Here is a 19,237-nt window from a genome sequence, read left to right as displayed (position 1 = left end):
ATGGCTTAATCTGCTATGTCTTTGGAAAAACACCTTAATCTTTTAATTGCCTCCCTGTTTGCATTTACAGCATGAGAATAAGAATTGGTAGGTCTTTCACTGGAGCCTTGTGAGGATTAAATGGGGTAATGTAGGTAAAGTGTGTGTAACAGGGCCGGTCCCAAATTAGGTGCTTGAGGAGTTCCCGTTGTGGCTCAGTGGTTAACGAATCCGACTAGGAACCATGAGGTTGCGGGTTCGATCCCTGGTCTTGCTCAGTGGGTTAAGGATCCGGCGTTGCCGTGAGCTGTGGTGTAGGTCGCAGACGTGGCTCGGATCCTGAGTTGCTGTGGCTCTGGCATAGGCCCGTGGCTACAGCTCTGATTGGACCCCTAGCCTGGGAACCTCCGTATGTCGTGGGAGCGGCCCAAAAAAATGGCAAAAAGACAAAAAAAAACCCCAAAAAACCAAATTAGGTACTTGATAGACGGTACCTTCTCTGCTCTATGGTGATGCATTCATCTTCGGAGGCTGTGCTTCCTACGTATAAAATGGTGAAACAAACTAAGTTGTCTTGTGAATCCGAAATGCAGTGAAATTATTACAGGCCTTTGCAGTATTAATTCTCCAGTTCATGTGTAAGACTGTCCCTGTTGCATATGAAAACATTATTGACCTAAACAGTTTCATATCTCAAAACAGACCTCTGTATATATAAAAATTGAGTATATGATTAAGATGGCATTTTAATTTTTGTTTCTTTTTAGGGCCACATCTACGGCATATGACGTTACCAGGGCTGGGGTTGAATTGGAGCTGCCGCTGAGGCCTGTGCCACAGCCTGTGGCAACACTGGATCCTTAACCTATTGAGTGAGGCCAGGGATCAAACCCACATCCTCACAGAGACTATGTCAGGTTCTTAACCCATTGAGCCACAAGAGGCACTCCTCAGATGGCATCTTAAATTGGTGTGAAAACAAGGTAATCATTTCATAAGTGGCATGATACTGATTATTCAGTTAGCAAAAAATAGTCCTTATTGTACAACTCGCACAAAAATAAACCCCCCAATTAAAATCATAAAAGGTAGAGAAAGATGTTTTTAACCTTGATTTCATATTCCCATAGAAAAATAACTCGTGTGACTACAAGAATTGGAAACTTTTCTGCAGAAAAATGCTGTACATAAAATCTTAAAGACAAATGAGATTATAGGCAAAAATTTTCAACTTCTAGGACTGAAGGCACATGTTTTAATATATAGAGAGAGTTCGTAAAGAACATTAAGGAAACAATTGCAGAAACATCAGCAAAGCATTTGTACAGACAGTTTACAAAAGAAAACATGACATCCGAAAAATACTGGCTTGGAGGTTCTTTAAAAGCTTAATAGCACCTAGAGTTAGCCAGATTATAAGGAAATAGATATGTTTATATGCTTTGGTTGGTAGGATAAATACTAGAACCTTTTGAGGTGACCATCTGAAACAGCCATTTTTAATGTGTGTACCCCTTAATCAAGAAATTCAACTGCTGCAAATTAACCCTAAGGAAGTAATTGGGCAAATGTGTATAAATATGTAGAAATTATCAAGAAGGTTACATTGATGGACTAAATTGCTCGTCCACATGATGGATTACTGTGAAGCATTCACAATAGCAGATAGACCTGCATGACTTAATAATAGTAATTCTTGTAATTGCTTCCACTGATGAGCCCTTAATGATCCCCGTCTAAGGGCTGTACATGCATTAAAATACACACACAGGATTTCCCGTTGTGGTTCAGCAGGTTAAGAACCTGACACAGTGTTCACAGAGGATGTGGGTTCGATCCCTGGCCTCGCTCAGTGGGTTAGGGATCCAGCGTTGCTGCAAGTTGCAGTGTAGGTCACAGATGTGACTCAGATCCAGTATTGCTGGGGCTGTGACTTAGGCTTCAGGTGCAGCTCCGATTTGACCCCTAGCCCGGGAACTTGCCACAGGTGCAGCCATTGCAAAGAAAAAAAAAACACACATGCACACACATGAACTAGAAGAATGGGAAGGGGTTATAGAGAAGGCTTTGCTTTCTTTCTACCTATGCAAGTTAGTGTTTTTTGCATTTTTAATAAGATTTGTGAGTTACTTCTCTGATAAGCAGTAACAATGATGTTAACATTTTGAAGTCACTCCTTTCTAAAATTCTGATGCTGATACCATTCAACCCCCATTTTTCGAGATTCTGGGCTATACTGAGGCTGCTTTCCCAGGCTGGCTGAAGCTGACTCTGTAGTTTTTCCCACCTTGGCATTCAGCAACTTTGTGCCAATAACTGGCTGGAAATTGGCTGTGGTGGGAGTATTCACACCATGGAAACTGGTGAACAATACCAACAGGGGCTTTTTAGCAGAATGGAGTCCCCCCTACCCCACCCCGTTTACCAGCACCTGATAGTGAGCCCACCTGTTTCCCACACCCCCTCCATTGCATCCTTCCCTCCCTCTCTGCTTGTCTCTCCATCTTCTTTTTTTCTAGACCTCATTCCTCTTAAATATTCGTTATATATTTATTGCTTCACAGAGCTTACAATTTAAGGGGATTACAGACCCTAAGAAATAATTGTGTGAAAAATAATAGAAATATGTTTATGACAAATGCTGAAAAGAAAGAGAATGACCTAAGAATGTTGTTAAAGGAAGACCTCCTCTCTTAAAAAAAAATTTTTTTTTTAAATTGGAGTAGAGTTGATTTACAATGTTATATTAGTTTCAGGTGTACAGCAAAATGATTCAGTTATACATATATATTGTACATATATAGATATCCATTCTTTTTCAGATTCTTTTCCCATATAGATTATTATAAGATAGTGACTATAGTTTTCCTGTACACTAGGACCTTGTTAGGAAACCCTGCTCGTTTTTATTTTTTATTTATTTATTTATTTTTTTTGCTTTTTAGTGCTGTCCCTGTAACATATGGAAGTTCCCAGGCTAGGGGTCAGATCGGAGCTGCAGCTGCCAGCTTACACCACAGCCACAGCAATTCGGGACCTGAGCTGTGACCACAACCTACATCACGGCAGTGCTGGATCCTTAACCCACTGAGCAAGGCCAGGGATCAAACCTGCATCCTCCTGGGTACTCGTTGGGTTCATTACCACTGAGCCACAGCGGGAACTCCCGGAAGACCTACTCTTGTCTGAGGTAGTCCGTGAAGAATTATAGGTCTCGTTGGTTGGTTTGATTAATTGAGAACAGACCATTTTTTTCACCCTTTAATTATTCTACTCCGTTTGGTACTTGACTCACCAACCAGGATATAATAATAGAGATGGGTGTCCTTCATTATTTTTTTCTGATGAGCGTTGCAACTCATTGAACCATGTGTTTAGAACCACATCACTGGCCATTATAGGTATTTTGTCCCAGAAAAGGTGGTTGCTTAAATGTCACAGTCTGAACCTTGCACACGATCTCTGCTCTTGCGATTTAACACTGCCTGGGTCAGGGACCGTGCCCATATTTTGAGTCTGTTTTGAAATAACTCAGCACTGAGGGTAACACACTCATTGGCATTTTTAAAGTGCACGGGAGGTAAAGCGGGCTTAGTGGCTCATGTTTTTTAACTTACTTAACAAACTTTGGCGCTTTCTCACGTTACAGGAATTTCTACAAAAATAGTTTCCTCGGTTTGTTCTAAGAGTAGAAACCCTGAGCTTGGAAATTTTCAGAACCATTTCGCTTTTACCTATTTTGCCTTCTTTCTCCTTGGCTCTCCAAGTTTTCTCATAACTCTTTGTCCCCACTGCCATCAGGCCCAGTCTCAGGGAGCAATTACATTTAAGATTATACCCAGCATCAAAGAGGAGACACCGGCTAAGGAAGGCAAGGTAATTACTCCTTAAAAAACTTTTTTTTTTTTGTGGAGGGGGGGCTAATGTTTTTTTCATTTAATACATATCCTCTTTGTCACAAGAAGCTTATTTTAATATTCTGTTACAAAAAATTTTCTCCCCTTTATTGTATAATGATTTTTGTTTTTTCCTACATCGGAGTTAGAAGAATGTTGGCTGTTTCACATTGCTTTTTCCTATTTCTTCCTCTTCCACGGAACTTTCTTCCAGATGTTTCTCAAAGCCCTCTTTGACTATGACCCCTATGAGGATAAAGCCATCCCATGTAAGGAAGCTGGGCTTTCTTTCAAAAGGGGAGAGATCCTTCAGATTGTGAGCCAAGATGATGCAACGTGGTGGCAGGCGAAGCATGAAGGTGACGCCAACCCTAGGGCCGGCCTGATCCCCTCCAAACACTTCCAGGAAAGGTGAGCAGACGGCTCCGGAGAGCGGCCTCGATTCAGCTGACCTTTTGTTCTCTGCAGAATCTCATCCCAGCACAGCTGAGATAAAATAAGCACTAAAACCTCGCCTGAGAATCCCTTTTCCCTCAGGTTTGGATTTCTGTTTTGTCTAACTAAGTATGAACAGTGACCAAAAATAATAGGACAGTACCAGGTCATGTTCGTTTTTTTCTTATGAAGCAAATGGAAAACAGAACATTAATATCTGAAACTGTAATTTTTTTTTTTTTTTTTTTTTTTTTTTTTTTTTTTTTTTTGCTATTTAGGGCCACCCCCACAGCATATGGAAGCTCCCAGGCTAGGGGTCCAGTTGGAGCTGCAGCTGCTGAGCTACACTATAGCCACAGCAATGCAGGATCTGAGCTGGGTCTGTGACCTACAGCGCAGCTCCTGGCAACCCTGGCTCCTTAACCCACTGAGCAAGGCCAGGAATCGAACCCACATCCTCCTGGATACTAGTTGGGTTCGTTACCCACTGAGCTACAACGGGAACTCCTAAAACTGTATTGATGTGAGAGATGGAAAGAAAAAAAAAAAAAAAAAAAAAAAGAAGAAGAATGATTTCGAAATGGGGAGAATGTCTAAAAAATCGAGAGGATTTATTTCTTAATTCGAGTGGATTGCATTGTATTCATTTTTTTCCTCCAACGTACCATATTTTTCCTTGAGGCTTTTAATTTTCTGGCCTTATATTAATCTTGGATCTGTACTGAAAATTGATAGGTGTATTGACCTCTTTTCCCCCAGGAGACTGGCTCTGAGACGACCAGAAATCTTAGTCCAGCCCCTGAAGGTTCCCAACAGGAAATCATGTAAGTTTGTTCATCAAGAACGTGGAGTAACTAACTCTTGCTATTGACCTTTGACCTCCCCCCTTACCCCTTGCTTTTCAAGTCCACACCGAGGCATATGGAAGTTCCCAGGGTAGGAGTGGAATCAGAGCTGCAGCTGCTGGCCCACACCATAGCCACAGCAATGCCAGATCCAAGCCAAATCTGCGCACCACACCAAAGCTCATGGCAATGCCAGGTCCTTAATCCACTGAACGAGACCAGGTATCGAACCCATCCTCATGGATGCTAGTCTGGTTCATTACCACTGAGCCACAAGGGCAACTCCTGATCTTTGAGTATTTTTTTTTTTTTTTTTAGGGCTGCCCCCGCGGCATATGGAGGTTCCCAGACCAGGGATGGAATCGAAGTTTAAGCTGCCAGTCTCTGCTACAGCCGCAGCAACTTGGGATCTGAGCCGAGTCTGTGACCTACACCACAGCTCACGGCAACACTGGCTCCTTAACCCACTGAGCAAGGCCAGGGATTGAACCCACATCCTCATGGATGCTAAGCGGGTTTGATAACTGCTGAGCCATGATGGGAACTCCCTGATCTTTGACTATCAAAGGAGGTGTTTGTGGTAGGACAGGTCCTCTCAACTGAGAGCTTTTTGATCATCATGTTGCAAGAACCAATCACTGGAAAATTCGTGATAGGTCCATATGCCACCAGTTCGGCCCTAAAATGCAGGGAAAAAAAAAAAAAAAAGAAAGAAAGAAAAGAAAAGAAATTCATGATGGGAATAGTAAAGTGGATCCTTTTTTTTTTTTTATTACTCAAATGAATTTATCACATCTGTAGTTGTATAGTGATCATAACAATCTGATTTCACAGGATTCCCATCCCACAGCCCAAGCACATTAATGTGGATCCTTTTTGAAGAAAGAGGTGTTTGGGGTTGTTTATAATAAACGCCTGACTCACTCTTTAAGAAGAAAATGAATAACTACTACTCTGATTTCTGAATTTAGGTATTTTATAATGTAACCTAAAATGCAGCTCTTTTATGTCTTGGAAGCCAGGAGGTCTGGGTAAGATATTTCTTGGTAAAGTTTAGGGGGAAAAAAAAAATCCATCACTTTCTTGGGCACAATTGTTCCTGTTCTACTTTGTTCCTTATTTTTCTAGACATTACTATAATGCTGACCTTCAACCTATCTGCTGGAGTTATCACCAGTCTAGGTTAAAAGAAAACCAGAGTCAGAAAAGCAATGATGCAGAGCTAATGGGAAGGACTGGGGAGGGGGGCAGTTTTCTTTCAACCTACCGGTCTCTTAGTCTCTCTTTAGTCCCCATCCCATAAATTCCCTCCTTTATCTTCTTTGTTTCACAGTTCTAGGTTGGTTGGTTGGTTGGTTTTGCCTTCAGGGCTGGACTCACAGCGTATGGAGCTTCCCAGGCTAGGGTTCCAGTCGGAGCTGCAGGTGCCAGCCTCCGCCACAGCCACAGCACCATTATATCAGAGCCACATCTTCAACCTACACCACAGCTCATGGCAACGCTGGATCCTTAACCCACCGAGCAAGGCCAGGGATGGAACCCGCAACCTCGTGGTTCCTAGTTGGATTCGTTACCACTGCACCACGACGGGAACTCCCAGGTTCTAGGTATTTTAAGAGTCAAAAAAAGAAAGCCCTTGGTTTTCAGCATAGAAACTGTACATTCAGAGGTGAAGTGAGCAAGTAAATGGTCTGGAATTTTACACTAACATCTGTTTTTAGCATCGTTGCATTTTTTTTTCACATCTCCTGTTATTTCTGTCGGTTTGTAGAAGCATATAGCTCAAGAATTATGTTATAAGGGAGCCAAATACAGTCAAGTATAAATCTCACCAATAAGTGAATAAATACTATAGGTGGGGCCCTGATCCCAAAGCCGGCTTGTTCTTGCTCTGTTGGGTCTGGGCAGAAGGAAAAAAAACACTTGTCCTAGAATGCCACACGTACTGTGACATCAGAAAGCTTCAGGCTTAACCAGAATGTGGCGTTGTTCTTACGTGGGGGGAATTTTCACGGGCAGCTCATCTCTGGGAAAGGAGCTCTGAGGCTTCTTCTACCCGAATTGCTCTGTGAGAGAAGTTTGAAGTTGGGTGCCTGTGGGATAAAATGTGTGTACCTTGAGAATGAAAATCAATGTGATTCTTTGCAAAGTCTGAATCCAGACTCGCATGTGCTATACTCTTAGGCAACTTAGGAATGTGCGATTGGTTATAATTATGAATTTTCACTTACTTAAAAATTTTCATTAACTTTTTACAAAAGCACTGTGCGAAGTAAAGAGAATGTCTTTTACATAGCTTTCCCCAAACTGGTTTCAGTGGGAGTTCCTGTTGTGGCCCAGTGGGTAGCAAATTTGAGTAGTATCCATGAGGGTGCAGGTTTGATCCCTGGCCCCACCTCTGGATTAAGGATCCAGCATTGCCATGAGCTGTGGTATAGGTCCCAGACTTGGCTTAGATCCCTCATTGCTCTGCCTGTGGTGTAGGCCAGCAGCTACAGCTCCCATTTGGCCCCTAGCCTGGGAACTGCCATATGCCACAGGCGCAGCCATTAAAAAAACAAACAAGCAAACTGGTTTTAGTGTAAATGTGTGTGAAGGTGAGTGTGTGTAAGCATTTGTTTTTTTAAAATTTTTTTCAATTAAAGTATAGTTGATTTACAATGTTGTGCCACTTTCTGCTGTACAGCAAAGTGACTGAGTTATACATATATATATATATACATATATATGTATATATATATATATATTCCTTTTCTTGTGTTATCTTCCATCATGTTCTTTCACAAGAGATTGTATCTAGTTCCCTGTGCTGTACAGGCGTGTAAGCATTAATTAATGTAAGCATTAATTGTAATGGAAGCTGTTTGTCTTTGGATTTACATAATATCTTTCGTATGTTAACACTCCAGTGTTTGAGCCCGAGGAATAATCACTCCAGCACTTGTCTTTATGGAACATGGGCCTCTTTTTATCCATCTTTCTTTTTCTTTTCTCTCCCTTTTTTTTAACCTAGATTTTGAGTCACCGAGAGATGCATTGTTTGTTTGTATATGCCAGTGTTCTTTATTTTTTAAATAAAAATAAATCTGGCCAGTATTATCCAAATTAAATCACTAGCGTGTAGTAACTATAGCCTTGCCCAGAGAGACCGTATATTTCTGGGAAAACTAAAGAGACAGCCAGTGTCTTTATTCTCAAAGAATTGAAAGTCCACTTGAAATTTCTTTGAATGTTGTCTCGTAAACCCCTGAACTCAAAAGTGATGCAAAAATCATTGCACTGGAGCTGAACACTTTTAAAAGCATTTAAAAGCACTTTGTTTTGTAACCTGTGTATTTGAAAGTGATTTTTTTTTTTATGTAACTAAATCTTATAAAGGCCATCTGCCTCAATACTTGGACTTCAGCCTTCGGTGCTTGAATTTTTGGAATAGGACTTTCATGTTATCATACTCTTTGCTGAATTATAGGCTAATGCTATGAAGAAAAACAGAAAGTTGATATCAAATCTTTTTGCATTTTATTTTATTGAATAAAGTCTGTTATATATATTTTATGATCTGTTAACCTATTTAATTACATTGAATAAGTCAAGAAAAATTTCTGGTTTAATGTTAAAATTTCTAAAAAAAAAAAAAAGATAATTCTATCATGTAGGTGTATGCAAAAATACTCGTGTCAATAAAAATTTTCTGCCCTAAATTTTATAAGTGCACTTAAAACCCTGGCAAGATTTAATTTGGATAATTCTGTCCAGATTTATTTATTTATTTATTTATTTATTTTGTCTTTTTGCCTTTTCTAGGGCCGCTCCCACGGCATATGGAGGTTCCCAGACTAGGGGTCGAATCGGAACTGTAGCCGCCAGCCTACGCCAGAGCCACAGCAACGCGGGATCTGAGTTGCGTCTGCAACCTACACCACAGCTCACAGCAACGCCAGATCCTTAACCTGCTGAGCAAGGCCAGGAATCGAACCTGCATCCTCATGGTTCCTGGTTGGATTTGTTAACCACTGAGCCACAACGGGAACGCCCAGATTATTTTTATTTATTTTTCCGTTGTGGCCCAGAGGTAGTGAACCCCACTAATATCCATGAGGATGTGGGTTTGATCCCTGGCCTTGCTCAGTGGGTTAAGGATCTGGAGTGGCCATGAGCTGTGGTGTAGGTCACAGATGCAGCTTGGATCTGGTGAATCTGTGGCTGTGGCGTAGGCCTGCAGCTATAGCTCCAATTCAACCCCTAACCTGGGAACTGCCATATGCTACGGGTGCAGCCCTAAAAAAAGACCAAAAATACATAAATAAATAAATAAATAAAAAAAACTAGCATCCTTTTCCAAAATTCCAAGTGTGGGTGGTTTCATCCTTCGGGTTTTCATCCTGGAGATGCTTGGTTATTTCCTCTCCTTAAGAGTCCTGGCATATCTAATACATATCCCAAAATTTGGCTCCTCAAAGTAATTTGCTTCTTACATGGTTGTAAAAATGAAAACATTCCTGAATTTTAGAAGTTTGACATAGGAACTCGTCTCCTTCTCTTTCCCCTCCCTTCTCCTCTTTTCTGGAAGGATAGCTTCTCCAACAGAGAAATTTTTTTTTTTTTTTGGGGGGTCTTTTTAGGGCCGCACCAGTGGCTTATGGAAGTTCCCGGGCTAGAGGTGGAACTGGAGCTGCAGCTGCGGGCTGCATCCATGGCCTATAGCACAGCTCACGCCAACGCCAGATCCTTAACCCACTGAGCGAGGCCAGGTATCAAACCTGCATCCTCCTGGATCCTAGCTGGGTTTGTTACTGCTGAGCCACCATGGGAACTCCCCCACAGAGAAATTTATAGTAGGAATTCCCTGGTGGTCTAGCAGTTAAAGGGCCTGGTGTGGTCCCTGCTGTGGCTCAGGTTGCTGCTGTGGCATGGGTTTGATCCCTGGCCCCAGGATTTCTGCACGCCATGGGTGTGGCAAAAAAAAAAAAAAATTTATAATAGAACTATAGAATTTTGTCTTTCCTTCCTCCCTCCTTCATCTAATGCTAGGTTCTCACATAATGTGTGTATGTTAGAAATACTGACAAAGAGCAGACGTAGAAGTCTGACAGGTTTTCTTTGCTGTGAGCAGCATACGGATTGTTACCAGAAAGACACAGGGCGAGTGTTTTAAGAATGAGTAAGAGCGTATCTTGTGTCTCAGGTAGCACGTAAGGGTAGCTCTCATGACAGGCACTTGGCAGCTTGCAATTCTTGAGTCGATATAATTTAAAGTGCTCTGTGATTTTCTGCCAAAAGTTTGTTTTTATAGTTCAGTTGCATATGTAAAGCCAAATGATATCGTGTAACCTTTAAACAGAAATATGAATTTCTTTGATTACTTGAAATATTGTTTGTACCCTGTCTGTTGAAACATAAGTATATGTTAGGAATTGGCTTCCTAATAGTATAAACATTTAACTTCAGTAGGATGTAATTTATATTTAAATTGAGTCTGTGTGGTATTCAGAAAAGGCTTTTATATGCATACTGTGCATTTTGCAGTAGATATTCAAGTATGATTTTATTTACAGTGCTTAGTTTCCTTTTTTTAAAGTATCAATACCCAAACATTTCTAATACTGCTGATTGAATAATATTAATTAAAATTTTTTGGAATTCCTGCTGCGGCACAGTGGGTGAAGACTCTGACTGCAGAGGTGCAGGTTCGATGCCCAGTCTTACAGTACAGTGGATTAAAGGATCCAGCATTGCCCCAGCCGTGGTATAGGTCGAAGCTGTGGCTCAGATTCAGTCCTGGCCTGGGAACTTCCATATACCGCTAGTGCGGCCATTAAAAGTTTGCTTTTACAAAATAGCTCTTGTAGAATTCTAGCAAGAAAAAAGCCAAAAATCTACAATTTATCAACCTTTTAAAGTTTAGAAGGTAAAGACACAAAAGATTTCAGAATTTGTTTTAATCAATTTTGATCGTTATCATGTGTATAGAAAAAGAAACTAACTCTAACCAAAGGGTGTCTATTCAAACAGGCTGTCACCAAGTTCATGTAAAGACAAGTATTTTTTTGTGGATGGAAAAATCACAATCTACCAACAACAGAATTTAAACATTGAGGAAATGAGTGAATTCATTCCACATGGTAACAATATTCTGGAAGGCCAAATGTTTGAGAATACACACACACACACACACACACACACACGTATTATATATATATATATATATATATATATATATATATATATATATATTTACAGGTTGTTGTAATACTGCTTTCCAAATTGAGTACATTCTTTCCTCCTGGCATCTTTTTTTTTTTGTGTGTGTGTTTTTTGTCTTTTTTGTCTTTTTAGGGCCACACCCACAGCATATGAAAGTTCCCAGGCTAGGGGTTGAATTAGAGCCACAGCAATGCAGGATCCGAGCTATGTCTGCCATCTACATCCCAGCTCAAGGCAACGCCAGATCTTTAACCCACTGAGGAAGGCCAGGGATCAAACTTGTGTCCTCGTGGATGCTGGTCAGGTTCATTAATCACTGAGCCATCACTGGAACTCCCTTCCTGGCATCTTAAATAATGTTTTGTGGTCACAAAGAAATTTAATTCAGAACTTAAAAACTAGATTGCTTATGCCCTTAAATTTGTGGATCTAAAACTTTGTGGGACATTTTCCTAATATTTCTGGGGTCATGTGTCATAGGCTGGAAGTATTTTTTTTCCCTCTAACAGTTCCTGATGATCTTTAGGAAATGCCAAACTTCAAAGCTTGTGTAGAAAGACATGTAGATGAATGAAGTTGTAAATTGCACCTCAGATTATGACCGGAGATGGTTGAGGTGAAGGCCACGCTCATTGTTTTTGCTTATTATTCATCTCCGTAAACTGTGTTCTCATTACCTATGTAAAGATAACCCTGCCAGGGTGTGTGCTTTTGGCTTTTCCATGTGAGAGGCTCTAAGCCGTACTCTCTCTTGGTTTCATCCTGGAGACTCAACATCATGCAGGTAAGAAAAGGTTGATCCACAGTTCGGGGTCTGATCTGTGGTTTTTGATTACACAGCCTTTTAGGGGAAGTTGTGGGGTTGGGATTAAGGGGGGCCTAAGAAAGAAGTTTCTTTTTTTTTTTTTTTTTGTCTCTTTGCCATTTCTGGGGCCGCTCCCGTGGCATGTGGAGGTTCCCAGGCTAGGGGTCGAATCGGAGCTGTAGCCACCGGCCTACGCCAGAGCCACAGCAACACGGATCCGAGCCTCGTCTGTGACCCATACCACAGCTCACGGCAACGCTGGATCCTTAACCCACTGAGCAAGACCAGGGATCGAACCTGCAACCTCACAGTTCCTGGTCAGATTCACTAACCACTGAGTCATGATGGGAACTCCAGGAAGAAGTGTCTAGAGTGGGGACCTAACATTGCCCCTGAGAATATCATACGGTTGCTCCGCTTGTCCAGAGCAGCGGACGTGTCCCACTCAGGGTGCCTTCCAGCTGCCCAGACAAGTTCCTCCTGTGCTTCTGTGCAAAGCTCAGCAGCTGCTCTTATGTGAGCCCTCACGATCCATCTTCCTAGGACAGCTTGTCTTGCTCTGTGACTTGGCCTCTGCTCTGTGCTTTTGACAATGGTGGCATCCCACACGGCAGTGTCTGAAGACGCAGAATCTCTTGCTGTGGCTAGGAGAGGAGACGGCCCCTCCTGGCCCTCCTGGCCCTCCTGGCCCTCCTGGCAGGGAGATACCCCACAGAGGATGGAGTAGCCGGGGAGGACAGGAGGCTGGGGCCAAGAAGGTGGAGGGAACTAGATGGGAAACTTGGAAGAAATGGGTTATTTCCTTGGGCCTCTCCCCCTGACTTGCATTTTCTAGTTCGAGGTAGGGATTAAAAATGACTTGGGGGAATTCCCTGTGTGGCTCAGCAGTAATGAACCTGAGTGGTGACCGTGAGGGCGCAGGTTTGATCCCTGGCCCCACTCAGGGGGTTAAGGATCTGGCTCTGCTGTGAGCTGCAGTGTAAGTCACAGACCAGGCTTGGATCCCTTGTGGCTGTGGCTGTGGTGTAGGCTGGAAGTTGCAGCTCCAGTTTGCCCTCTAGCCTGGGCACCTTTATATGCCGTAAGTATGGTCCTAAAAAGACCAAAAAAAAAAAAAGTGATTTTTGGTGCAATAGAATAGTGTAGGAATTCAAACCTTGGGCTCTGGGGCTCTGAGCCAGCCTGCATGGGTCTACACCCCAGCCTGGGCACTTCCCAGGGCCACATTTCCCTCTATTTCTCATTCTCCTATCTGTAAAATGGGAATAATGCTACTGGCTACATAGAGTTGTGGAAGAATTAAATAAGTTTATGCATTTCATGTGTGTTAAGGGGCGCCTTACCAAAATAGGAGTCGAGTAATTATCCCAGTTCTTTTCTGAGATTTACCTTTTGTATTTTTCCTCTTTGTTCAACCTTGCTAAGCCTGAGGAAATCTATTCCTTTGTTTCTCCTTCTGGATTTCTATTAAGCATGATACTTGCTATTGGATATTTACGTGTGGGTCGTGTCATGCAAAAAATACCATTCTCTTCCTACCTAAGAATTCCATGGAGGAAATATTCTTTTGAGGATTTCTGCAGCATGTTAAGAACTTATTGGAATATGAAATATACATACACCATATGTAATTTCCGTTACGGATTTTATTTTTATTTTGGATTGGCTTTGGTGTTTTCATCTGTGTGTGTGCATGTGTGACACGGCTTTTCTCATCTGATTTATGTGACATTGAGTCTTCATTCAAGAGTGCCATCTGCAATCTCTTGTTTCTATTAGAAAATATACTCTTGGGAGTTCCCGTTGTGGCTCAGTGGTAAGGAACCTGACAGTATCCATGAGGACATGGGTTCTATCCCTGGCCTCAATCAGTGGGTTGAGGATCTGGCGTTGCCACGAGCTGTGGTGTAGGCCGCAGATGCAGCTCCGATTCGACCCCTAGCCTGGGAACTTCCATATACCACAGGTTTGGCCCTAAAAAGACAAAAAAAAAAAAGTATGCTCTTTTGTTTAACAATCTGATGTATGGAAAAAAGTGTCCGAGATTTCGGGTTGATTAATCTTCAACACTGTTTAAATTATTTCTACCTAGATGCTTGGCTTGCCTCTCCCATGTCACATTGTTCATTGTTTGTTTTCTAATAATTTGTGTTAGATACACATGGCATTTCAGAGCTACTAAGAAATGAGGATAAATAAACTCAACTTGAGGGACTCCAACTCTGAATAATAATGGTTTGTTGACATTTTGGCTAATACCGTCCAAATAGAACCAAGGCAGTTTGAAGGCCCATAGGCATTTGAAAAGTAACACTAGGGACTTCCAGGTGTGGCTCAGTGGGTTAAAGACCCAGCATAGTGAGGATGTGGGTTCAATCCCTGGCCTCGCCCACTGGGTTAAGGATCAGGTGTTGCCATGAGTCATGGCATAGGTTGCAGACACGGCACAGAACTGGCGTTGCTGTGAGCTGGGGTGTAGGCCTACAGCTGCAATTCCAATTTGACCCTAGCCTGGAAACATCCATATGCTGCAGATGCGCCCATTAAAAAAAAAAAAAAGAATGAAAAGCAACGATAGGGTGATGTACACACTTCCTGCTAAGTATTTTTCTTTGACTGCTGTTCTGCAGTTTGAAAGATAAGCTGAGAACTTTTCTGATTGGCCTGTTCCACTGAATAAGGCCTTAGCAAAGAATCGTCTACCTTGACTAGTGGTTACATTTTGCTGCTTTTGAATTTCCAGTTGTTTTTCCTCCCTTAATGAAGATGAGTCCTAGGTCAAACCTAACGCTGCAATTACTATCTTATTAGTAATTTAAGAATTAGTTCAGGCTACTTCTTAAAATACCTTTCATCAAATAGTATAGACAGAATGAAAATCAAGGGTTCTGCCTGACTCCCTTCATTTGTGTAATAAGTTGATCATTGTCAGGAGATTGTCAAATTTACAGGGTATGTTGAGGGCAAAATTTGTTGTTTCTAAAATGTTTTCATCTTTTTACTATCTTCATCATGGAATATCCTGTTTTAAACAGATTAGTTTCAAAACAGAACTGTCCCCTGAAAATAAATATAATCCCCTTGGAGTTCCCGTCGTGGCTCAGTGGTTAACGAATCCAACTAGGAACCATGAGGTTGCGGGTTCGATCCCTGGCCTTGCTCAGTGGGTTAAGGATCTGGCGTTGCTGTGAGTTGTGGTGTAGTCACAGACCTGGCTCAGGTCTTTCGTTGTTGTGGCTGTGGTATAGGCCAGCAGCTACAGCTCCGATTCAACCCCTAGCCTGGGAACCTCCTTAAAAAGAATTATATATGTAGATCTAGTCCCCTTATTAAAGCTATTATTTTGAAGAAATACTGATTTTTTTTTCCTGGTTATTTTCCCCCTTTTGGATATATGAAGACTGATTTTACCCTTAAGTGTGTACATTATTTTTGGACGGTAACTAAAATGTACTTTTTCATAAGTTCTGTTTATTCATTGACTAATTATTTTGAAATACTTAAAATACATTTTTTCCCCCTTTGGCTTTTCTAAGATGAGGAAACAGTTGAGTGTGGTAGGTGGATTTTATTTTTGTCCCTTGAATGCAACATCTTCCTACTTTAATTGTATTTTCTGCACATTTAATCATTTCCTTTTTTTTTTTTGTGCTTCTCAGAGGAAATTAAAGGTACATGTATAAAAGTTTCCCTGCCTAGTCTAGTCATTTTATTTAGTGCGCATATGTAGAGGATTAAATCGAACATAGCAAGCAGTTTGTAAAAGATTATTGTACATCCGTCTTGACCTACAGCACCAACAATCACAGTTGGACTTTGTTTTAGAAAGAAATGTAGGAGTGCCCATCGTGGCTCAGTGGAAACAAATCTGAATTGCACCCATGAGAATGCAGGTTCGATCCCTGTCCTCACTCAAAGGATTAAGGATCCGGCATTGCTGGGAGCTGTGGTGTAGTTTGCAGATGCAGCTCTGATTTGACCCCTAGCCTGGGAACCTCCATATGCTGCAAGTGTAGCCCTAATAAAAAAAAGAAAAGAAAAGAAAAGGAAAAAGAAAGAAAGAAATGTACATTTTGCTTCATATAGCAGAAATACAGAAAATATTCTGATATAGTGCATTGTTTCTATCAGTAGCCTCAAATTAAAGTGAATGAAGAAAGCATTGTTATTCAGATAGATGGACAGACTTATCCCATAAAGATGTAAGGAGAGTGTTTTCAGCTGTTTGATTTCTGCACAGTTTGTTTTAGAAGTATATAAATGATTAGAAACCCAAAAAGTAAGGACTCCATTACTTAAATTATAAATGTAAGATATGCATAACCCAGTATTCATTTAATTCCTGGAAATAATGAATAGCCTACTGTTTATTTTCAAATGCTTTTATTTATTTTTTAAAAACACAATAAAAATAGAAATATTGTGCCTTTATTCCTTCCCAGCACGAACTCTCTCTTTACCAAAAGAAAGGTTGTATCTTAATTTTAACCTTTCTGTCTAATCCAGTCAGCCAAAATAAATGCTCTATTTTACGTATCATCAAAGAACCTGACTTAGAAAAATAAATTTACTTTGGTGATCAAGTGTGGTAATTTTCTTGACTGTGAAAGTATAAACCTATCAGGCAAATCTGTTTTGATTTTCTTGGAACTGCGCCAAGGCACTTCCGAAGACGCTTGAAAAAAGAATTGCATGATGTTTCCAGATGTCACTTTAAACTTAAATATAAAACGAAATGTTTTATGTTTAAGGGTAGCATTGTGAGGGCTGTTCTTTGGTGTGCTGTATAAATGTTTGAAGTGATTGATTTATTTATTCTTTATGTTGCATCTCTGGCTGGGCTTCTAACTGTTCTGCTTTATTTCTTGGCTTTTGTTCTGTATGCTCTTACACTCCATCCAGAAGATGCTGAATGTGGTGGTATCAGCAGTGGAACCTATCTAGGTGAGCATTTGGTCATGGAGGAGGATGTCTTTCTTTCTGTTGCTCTCTTCAAAGCATGATAGTGTTGTATCTTAAATCAGCATGTTTGCATTCTTTTGCAGGCCCCAGTGTCAGTGGGGGGTAGCATGGACCTTTCTGTTAAACTGGCTCAGTTGGTTGGACACAAAGGAATTCATAGTGTGCTTTGGTTTATTATTCAGGAAGCTTTCCAGATGCTCTGGTTTTGTAAATCATCATGTATTTTTCGACAGAGTATGTAAAAGCATTATTTGTGCTAAGTTTACTCAATTAACCATCTGTGGACTTTTCCTAAATTATTTGGTAGCTGTGAATTATTCTAAGTGCCTAAAGAACGTACTTCATCCTAAATAACTTTGGTGTGTGTGTGCCTTTTTAGGGCCACACCCGAGGCATATGGAAGTTCCCAGGCGAGGGGTCAGATCGGAGCTGCAGCTTCAGGCCTACGCCCCAGGCACAGCAAAGCAGGATCCAAGCCACATCTGCGACCTACACTACAGCTCGTGGCAACGCCTGAGTAAGGCCAGGGATTAACCCCACATCCTCATGGATACTAGTCAGGTTCATTACTGCTGAGCCGCAAGAGGAACTCCCTAAATAACTTGTTAGTTCTGTTTTCTGATGATGCGTTATTCTTGTAACTCCCTCCCCCCAGTAACCACTGGCTAATCAGCCCTCAGTCCAATAATCCTCATGATGAACTTGCTCATCGGTTTTGGAAAGAAAACTCTCCAGTTTGGAGATGCCAAAGGATGTTACAAACCAAAGCCAGGATAGCCAGTGGTCGTTAAAGGATCTGAAACATCTTCATCTGCATCTCGCTTCCTCTCACTCGCTCTGCCATGTGTTCAAACACCGACAAATACTCCATTTGTCGAAACAAGAGGCGGGGGGGGGGGGGGGGGCGTGGAGAAAGTCAGTGTGAGAGAGAAATGCTTCACTCTCCTCATTTGCAGATTCATACAGATGTGGATGGTGATAATATCTCTGGGGTATTGAAGAAAGGTGCCAGATGCTATATTTGGTATGTCATGTGTCTCATCTCTAATACAGTGCGTGTGGTGATATTTTATCCCCTGTACCAAAAGGAAACTGAGGCCCAGGAAGCTTGCAGGATTCACCAGAGGCAGTAGACGGGGCGTCCTGGTTTCAGATCCTCCTCCACGTAGATGTAACACCTGCTGTGTCTTTTATCCTGTGCTGTGCTCCAGCTTTTCATTCTATAAAACAAACATACCCAAGCAGAAATAGAGAGTCTTCTAATTGTTAGGGTAGAAGAACGTCAAATGATGACTTGGATGATCAGAGAGAGGTTAAAATCATTATTTCTTGAAGTTCCCATTGTGGCTCAGAGGAAATGAACCCAACTAGTATCCGTGAGGACTTAGGTTCGATCCCTGGCCTTGCTCAGTAGGTTAAGGATCCAGCATTGCCATGGCTGTGGTGTAGGCTGGCAGCTGCAGCTCCTATTTGACCCCTAGCCTGGGAATTTTCATAGGCCCCGGGTGAGGTTCCAAAAAGCAAACAAACAAACAAACAAACAAATTTCATTCATTCTTCACTCACTTCAGAATAGTAGAGCATGCCAGCAGATCCTTTGTCTGTGGATTGACCCTTGCCCTAGAATCTTGGCCACCCTGATGGCTTCAAACAGCAGGCATTTATTATTCTCCTGATTCTGTGGCCAGCTGAGTGGTTCTGGCCTGGGCCGGCTTGGCAAATCGCCACAGTCTGGTTGCAAGGCCCAGTTTGGTTGGTCTGGGGGCCCAGAGCAGTCAGCTGGGCCAGCTTGTGGCTGTTTTGTCTAGTTTCTCACCCTCCAGTGAGCTACCCACATAGTGGCCTCTGGGCTCCAGAGAACAGCAGAGAACCATCTCCAGGATGTGGATGCTGTGAAGCCTCTGCTCATGTCACATCTGCTGAGGTCCCATTGGCCGGAGCAGGCCTGGGGGCCGAGCCAGATCGGGTATGGGAGGGGACTGCTCAGGAGCTCGGGCACAGGGAGAGGCTGTCACTGAGCGCTTGTGCGTCTCTGCAGGAGAGAGAAGGGGGCACCTGTTCTCCCGATGTTAAGGACTTAGACCTGGTCTGTCACTGTATATCCAGCCAGT

General features: G+C 41.9%; 1 protein-coding gene across 8 annotated transcripts in view; it reads left to right on the top strand.

Annotated features, from left to right (window-relative positions):
- The window catches only part of MPP7 (membrane palmitoylated protein 7), a 265,984-nt gene that overhangs the window by 186,315 nt on the left and 60,432 nt on the right, over positions 1–19,237 (top strand). For 5 of the 8 annotated variants that reach the window (XM_021064727.1, XM_021064730.1, XM_021064731.1 and 2 more), the window contains exons 9-14: positions 3,781–3,855; positions 4,090–4,286; positions 5,070–5,134; positions 15,701–15,721; positions 15,824–15,835; positions 17,067–17,108. In XM_021064727.1, the coding sequence (XP_020920386.1) occupies positions 3,781–3,855; positions 4,090–4,286; positions 5,070–5,134; positions 15,701–15,721; positions 15,824–15,835; positions 17,067–17,108 (412 nt within the window). The remainder of the gene's footprint in view (positions 1–3,780; positions 3,856–4,089; positions 4,287–5,069; positions 5,135–15,700; positions 15,722–15,823; positions 15,836–17,066; positions 17,109–19,237) is intronic. The other 3 variants (XM_021064732.1, XM_021064733.1, XM_021064734.1) reach the window with 3 other exon arrangements.

The sequence above is a fragment of the Sus scrofa genome, chromosome 10, assembly GCF_000003025.6.
Source record: "Sus scrofa isolate TJ Tabasco breed Duroc chromosome 10, Sscrofa11.1, whole genome shotgun sequence".
Lineage (NCBI taxonomy): Eukaryota > Metazoa > Chordata > Mammalia > Artiodactyla > Suidae > Sus > Sus scrofa.
The sequence above is the reverse complement of the archived record's forward strand: the minus strand, read 5'-3'. Positions and strand labels throughout refer to the sequence as shown.